The sequence below is a fragment of the Buceros rhinoceros genome, unplaced genomic scaffold (genome assembly GCF_000710305.1).
Source record: "Buceros rhinoceros silvestris isolate BGI_N320 unplaced genomic scaffold, ASM71030v1 scaffold20294, whole genome shotgun sequence".
In the NCBI taxonomy this organism is placed as follows: Eukaryota; Metazoa; Chordata; class Aves; order Bucerotiformes; family Bucerotidae; genus Buceros; species Buceros rhinoceros.
The window spans coordinates 27,746-34,864 of record NW_010406739.1 but is presented as its reverse complement, the minus strand read 5'-3'; the positions used below and the strand labels follow the sequence as shown (position 1 = coordinate 34,864).

The 7,119-nt window shown below is 50.1% G+C and overlaps 1 protein-coding gene across 1 annotated transcript in view; it reads left to right on the top strand.

Moving 5' to 3' along the window:
• Positions 1–1,410: 1,410 nt before the first annotated feature.
• BAZ1B (bromodomain adjacent to zinc finger domain, 1B) overlaps positions 1,411–7,119 on the top strand; it is a gene marked incomplete at both ends in the record, with an annotated part of 33,059 nt that continues 27,350 nt past the window's right edge. Inside the window, 5 exons of the mRNA XM_010134244.1 lie at positions 1,411–1,527; positions 3,483–3,627; positions 4,514–4,712; positions 5,606–5,727; positions 6,822–7,019. Coding sequence (XP_010132546.1) covers positions 1,411–1,527; positions 3,483–3,627; positions 4,514–4,712; positions 5,606–5,727; positions 6,822–7,019 — 781 coding nt within the window. The remainder of the gene's footprint in view (positions 1,528–3,482; positions 3,628–4,513; positions 4,713–5,605; positions 5,728–6,821; positions 7,020–7,119) is intronic.

Here is a 7,119-nt window from a genome sequence, read left to right as displayed (position 1 = left end):
GCTGCTGTACCTTGGGGCTGTGAAGGAATGTCCCGAGAAAATGGCTTTGTTGGTGCTGTAATTTGGCTTCCTAATTGGCTGTAGGATCCCAAGACGACACCATCCACAGCGCAGCTGCTGTACCTTGGGGCTGTGAAGGAATGTCCCGAGAAAATGGCTTTGTTGGTGCTGTAATTTGGCTTCCTAATAGAAATCATAAAAAAAAAAAAAAAGACGAGTTGCACTAAAATTTTCTTGAAAGACAGAGCGTGCGCAGGGTGCGATGAGCGATGGGCTGTGGCTGGGGGCTCTGCCTTTGCGAGAGCGTGGAGCAGTCACCTCGTTCCTGCAGAGACTCACCTAGTTTGCCCTCGTACAGCCACAGGCTGAGCCACTGAAGCCGGTACCAGTGTGCTTTGTGCTCTGCACGCCCTTCACTGCTGGAGACCCTGCTGAGGGAGAAGGGAAAGATGCTTCTCTTGCCTCTCTTGCAGTTTCCCCCCATCCGTTACCATCATAAGCCTAGAGCAGCTGAAGCAGGCTGCTGCGGGGTGAGGTGGTGCGGGTTTACACGTGCTGGCCTTGTTGGTAATTGTGACTGAGCGTGTTCCGTCCACAGAAGGTGTGAAGCAGCTTGTAGCTGTTTACCCAACAGTTAACTCCAGCTTTGCTGGGATGGGTGAGCATGGCCGCAGATGCTCACACCAGAGCAGCTCATGCTGCCTGTGCATCCAGTGGTCTCAGGAGCCCAGAGAGCTGAACCTTGGGGCTGGCTGTGATGCAGGAAGCAGCTGATGCAGCTGGTGAGGAAGCTCCTCGTGCTGTGCCAACGCAGGAGGCTGCTCTTGGTGGAGGCCGAGGGAACAGCGGCCTCTCTGGTGATCCCTGTGGCAAAGCTCTTGTGTGTTTTCCTCTGAAGATTGGGGGTACTGGGTAGACTGGTAATTTGCGTCGAGGGTTGGTAACAGCACCCTAAGGCAGTAGCAGGCGTTCCCCAAGAGCTGGTGTCGGGCGTTTGGCGGCAGTCCACGCCGTGTCTCCTGCACGTGCCCGTGGTACTGTTGGTGCTGTTTCCCAGTGAATCAGACTGGAAAAGCTGAGAGATGTCTTAGCAATGCCACAGAATGCGCAGCCACACGCCTTCCTCGTGTGCAGTTCAGCTGAACTGATGGTGCTGTGGCACCTTCTGTGTGCCAGTGTCCAGCAGGGTGGGCATTTCAGCTGCAGGAAGCTCCAGTGCATCCCCGTCCGAAAACCTGGGGGGTTTGAATGCAGCATCTCTGCGGCAAATGCAGGATCAGACTGCTGCAGCGATCCTCAGCCTTTGTGCACCCCAGCAGTTAGGGTGTAATTGAATCTGGTTGTCTTGTGCTACTGTGGCTGTGCTCTCCACTGCATCCATCCCGTTTTCCTGAGCTGCTGCTTCTGCAGAGAGTACGAAGCCCGTCTGGAGCGGTACAGCGAGCGGATCTGGACGTGCAAAAGCACAGGAAGCAGCCAGCTGACGCACAAAGAGGCTTGGGAGGAGGAGCAGGAAGTCGCCGAGCTGTAAGTACCAGTGCAGAGCTGGGTGTGTGTCTATCTTTAGGCTTTGGGGCGGAAGAGTGGGCTTGGGAATGGTTGGTGGTTGCTGGTTGATGAGGTGAGGTAAGTAGCTTTTTACTGGCTGAAAGGGGATCGGGGGATTCTGGAGCTGAAAGCAAATGAAGTCCAAGTTTGCTGCCATCACTAATGCAGTTGAGTAGTGTGCTTATTTAGTGCTATATCTTGGTATTACTTGAACCAAAATAGCTCAGCATATGCTACTTGGTGTATTTTAAAGCCCCTTCAGTAATGGGAATCTTTCAGAGGGGAAAAAAAGTAAATCTGTAAGTTTACTTAAAGCTGAAGTAATAACGCAGTAAAAAGAGGCTGTTGAAGTGCTTCCCATCAGCCAGCTGCAATTATTTTTTCTGGTTCTGCACCGGAATGAGTTGCTGTGCTAAATAAAAAAAATATTTTGGAGTGACATTTTGGGGATCTACTTCACTCAAAACAACAAAGGGAAACCAGTAAGAGTCGTGACTCTTCCTGCGGGCTGCCGGGTCCCTGACCTCCACCTCTAGCGCCCAGCACGGGCCCCAAGTCCTTTGCCAAGCAAATGGAGAGTTTCTCTGTTCCTGACTTGGACTTCTGTGAGTTTTTCCCCTGGATTTGAACTGGGGAGATTGTCAGTACTACCCAGGAGGGGAATTTTTCTGCTGTTTCATGAAGAATCCCCATTTCTGATTCATAGGCAAAAGAGCAAGTAGCCTTAGTCTAAGGAGAATTTCCCCATCCTTTGAGGTTAATCACATCCTTAAAGAAACCTCTCTGCTAGTAGTTCTGGTGTTTGCGAGCGAGCATTGGAAGTGCGACCATCCCCAGCCTCCGCTCCCCAGTGTTCCTATTGGAGAGGAGGGTGCGGAGCCAGTCCCAAGGCAAAATCCACTGGTCTGGGGTCGCTTACTTTTGGTTAACAATGTCGAACTGGTTGGCTGCTTCTGAAAGCATTAAGAGATGTAAATAAAATGTAAAAGGAAGGTTTCCCAATAACAAATGTAGCTGTAGTCTCTCAAAATGAGGGAGGGAAAGAGACTCTCTGAAAATGAGGTTTTGGTCTTGTCTCTTTGAAACGGGATTAAAAGCTTCCCAGGCAGTTTGCTGGCTGCTTTATTACCCGACCCTAGTCTGAATAAAAAAAGTTCACTGAGGCAGTGTGCTGAAGAGATAAATTTGTGGATGGCCGTTGCAGAACAGCAGAAACAGCTGAGGATGGCCAGCAGTGGATCCCTGAGGCTGGGAAGCGAAAGGACTTTGGAAAAATGGTGTATTCTGTTCCTCCTTGCAGTAACTTGAAACCAACCGTACTTTTTAGCCAGAAAGCTTGATGCAATCCATTTCTTGGTACTGCTGTCAGCTGACTGACCCCATCTTTGAGAGAGGGAGTCGGTCAAGTACATTTGTAACAGGCCTTTCCCTGACTGTAAAAGTCTGAGGATGGTGACATGATGAAGCACACAAACCGCTTTTCTCTGGGAAGGTGATGTGGTGGTGTCAGCCTGCCTCACGCTTCTTCACCCTGTTTGGGGAGAAAAACATGTTCATCAGCATCGTGTTACTGCTGGGAGCAAAAGCTTTAAAGTAACAAGGCCCAGAATGATGACGGGGTCTTGGTATCTGCTTAACATCAGTGGAGAGGCATTAACCGGGTGGAAAGGGTTCACCCGGGCGGGTGCTGCCCTCCAGGATGCTCTGTGGTGTGAACTGCTGGGAAGGATGAGTACTGCTCCTATTGTCATGCCAGTTCACACTCTGGGGAGGTGCTGGGGGGAGGAAGGCAAAGAGCGTTGGCATGCTAATGGGGCATCTGCCTGGGACATTGTCCTAGCTGCTGATGGTCCCAGCTGGGAAAGGGAGGGAGGTTGCTTTGCATTTGGGCTTTTGTTCCCCCAGCAGTGAAAACTTCTTCTGTGCTTGCTCAGCTTGAAGGAGGAGTTCCCCATCTGGTATGAGAAACTGGTACTGGAAATAGTCCACCACAACACCGTGTCTTTGGAAAAGCTGGTGGATGCGGCTTGGCTGGAGATCATGACCAAATTTGCTGTGGGAGAAGAGTGTGACTTTGAGGTAAGGCCCGTTTTAGTCCCTGCTTTTGCACAGAGCTAATTTTGGGTGTCTGAAGGCAGGAGATGGGAAGAACCTGTTAGGAATATGTTAATCACTTCCAGTATCAGAAAGATGCTGAGAATTTCTGCTCTGTAGAATCCCGGTGACAGCACCCACTTGTGAACACCAAACGGTTCCTTAAGCAGAAGCATAGGGATGACCCGTACCAATGGCAAGAGAAAAATGACTCCTCTGGGCGGGGAGAGAAATAGTTATGCCACTTCGGTATGTGATGGGCTGTGTGTATATTTAATTATATCCAAAATTACACCTTTTCATTGAAAGAAGTTAAAGGCTACTGTCTGCTGTAATCTTTTCGCCAAACACGGTCCCAGGAGGAGCAGCAATCCAGACTAATGTAGCTTGAAGTCAACTGCTTACAAATCTCTAGGGGTGCTCCAGCGATGGGAAAATACTCCCCCAATCTGGGCACGGTGGGGAGAACTCAAACTTGTTAAAAACGAGGGAAGTTTTGGAATGTCCTCTGTTAGCAGTCTGCTCGGTGGGGCTGCTGAGGGAGCATGTTTGAGCCTGGGCTGAGAAAGCAGCGTTCTTTACCAGGGGAAGAACTTGCGGGTGGGCAGTTCTCTCTTAGCGATTTGTTCAGAACTTCCAGGCAGGAGCAGGAGGAAGAACTGTATTGTACTGGTTCACTGAGGGACTGAACTTGTACTGGTTCATGAGGGACATCGCCAGCTCCTCTCAAGGAGGATGTCGATTCAGTGTTTTGCCAAATTACGGTTTGTAGGGCTGCTTAGCTGCTTTTTTTTGTCCTTTCTCCTGGTGTGAAAGCTCCTTAGTCCACGGGTCTTGCTCAGGTTCAGTCTTCATTCATGTTCCCACACAGGTTGGTAAGGAGAAAACGTTGCCAGTGAAAGTTGTGAAAATACATCCCTTGGAGAAAGTTGACGAGGAGGCCTCGGAAAAGAAGTCTGATGGAGCCTGTGATTCCCCATCCAGCGACAAGGAGAACTCCAGCCAGGCAGCCCAAGACAACCAGAAGGAAGTGATGCTGAAGGAGGATGACAACAGGAGGGAGAGTATGAGTAAGTAGTAGGAGAACGTGCCAGTAGGTGGCACCGGGCAGCGAGTATTTGAATTCTTGGGCCTGGGCTGTACCGGGCAGTGAGTATTTGAATTCATGTATTCTTGGGCCTGGGCTGCGGATGTTGGGTGTGACAATTGTCAGTGTCAGGTTATGAAAGTCCTGCTGGTGTCGGTGTTAGTGGTACAGCTTCAGTGGCATCAACAGCGCTGTTGGCTTTCAGCTGTTCTTGCTTGTTTAAGGCAGAAGATGTTCTTCTGTTACTCTGAGGTGTAACGCGAGTGCTGCGTGTGGAACGTGGAGCTTTGAGGTAACACCAGTGTATTTTAAAAAAGAGGAGGGGGCGAACAGCAAAGGTTCATTCAGAATCCTACAGTTCTGCTGTGATGTTCATCCTCACAATTGTGGTTAATGGCCACCAAGTGAAGTGATTTTAGAAGTTCCTTTGATCTCGAGTCACTATTCCTGCAGTAGGCTTATTTCAGATACGACGTGGCAGAAGCAGCCAGGGCTCTCGGTCGGAGCTCCCTGAGCAGGTTGCTGGCTGGGCTGTGAGATCTGTCAGCCCTTTGTGAATTCTGCTGACATTTTCTCCCTGTGCACAGGTAGCTGCCACTTACCGTCTGTAGAGAGATGGGTTTAAATACTGTGAGGGGTTCCTTATACTCCTTGAGGGCAGGTGTTACCTCCTACTTCTGAGCTGTTGGAGGCCTCCGTTCCCAGCCTGCATTGCCAGGATATTGGGATTTTTTCCCTGCTGTTCTAGTTTCACTGTCACTGTAGAGATAGCAGGGGGTGGTGTGGCCAGTCCAGCGATGGCGTGGAGTCTTTAACCACTGAGGCTTTTTTGGACTCTGATGCTAAGACACTTAATTCCTTACCTCGCTTTCTCAGACGATCGAGCACGAAGGTCTCCTCGGAAGCTTCCCACTTCTTTGAAGAAGGAAGAAAGGAAGTGGGTTCCACCTAAATTCCTGCCACACAAATACGATGTCAAGCTGAAAAATGAAGATAAGGTGAGTTGTTTGCTTGAATCCTTTTTAACACAAGTATGTGAGTTTAAATGATTGCTAGTGGTGTGTCTACACTGCACAGTGTAGTGCTTGTTGGAGGTGGGACGGCTGGAGTTGTCTGTGAGGTCAGCTAGCCCAGCTGCTCCTATATACAGTTAGGTTTTGTGCGTGGAGATCCCGACAATTCCCAGGTACCACACTCTGAGTCACAGCACGCCGGTGGCTTCAGAACAGTTGCTGTGGACGGGCTCACCTCTGGCCAGGCAGTTAAGGAAACTCAGTCGGAGGTGGGCAGCTGAAATTGTGAGCAGCAGATGCTGCTCGTGTTCTGAGCATCGTGCGTAGCTGCTAGTGGTGTGTCTACACTGCACAGTGTAGTGCTTGTTGGAGGTGGGACGGCTGGAGTTGTCTGTGAGGTCAGCTAGCCCAGCTGCTCCTATATACAGTTAGGTTTTGTGCGTGGAGATCCCGACAATTCCCAGGTACCACACTCTGAGTCACAGCACGCCGGTGGCTTCAGAACAGTTGCTGTGGACGGGCTCACCTCTGGCCAGGCAGTTAAGGAAACTCAGTCGGAGGTGGGCAGCTGAAATTGTGAGCAGCAGATGCTGCTCGTGTTCTGAGCATCGTGCGTAGCTGTGCTGCGGGAGGCTTTGTGTCCTGAGCACTGCTTTGGTCATCAGTTTGCTGATCTAGCGAGAGGGGTGGTGTGGTCCTCTGTGTAGTGAGCACCACTCCAGAGTTACTCTTCTGGCCTCAGGAAGAAAATCAAAGTCAACATTAATATGTAAAAGCTTTCAAGCTGGTAGCGAGCACAAGCCAGAGGAAGGTCAGAGATAAAGCAGTGGCTTTGGCAAGAAATCTGCAGCATAAAGTGATGTTTTTACTGTTTTGCTAACTGAATCTCCTGCCAATCTCTGTCGTGCCTCTCTGTGCTGTTCGGTTTGTTTTGAGGCTTTGCAAAGAGAGCTTCCAAAGAGCAAAGTTTGTGGACATGAAGCAGTACAAGGGTCTTTGCCCCTTGTAGCCGTATGATATGTATTTATAATGTGGATAGAAGTTAAATGTTAACAGTCTCTCTGTCTGTTATCTCCAAGATCATCAGCAACGTACCAGCAGATAGCTTAGTCCGTACAGAGCGTCCTCCCAACAAGGAGATCCTGAGGTACTTCATCCGTCACAATGCGCTGCGGGCTGGCACGTGTGAGAATGCCCCGTGGGTAGTGGAGGACGAGCTGGTGAAGAAATACTCTCTCCCCAGTAAATTTAGTGACTTCTTGCTTGACCCACATAAGGTAGGAGTTCCTAAAGGCACTTCCCTTGCTTTCTCACCCATTCCCCACCCTCACACAGGCTTGGCAGAGGCTTTAGTGTGGCGGGTGGGGTTTTGTGCTC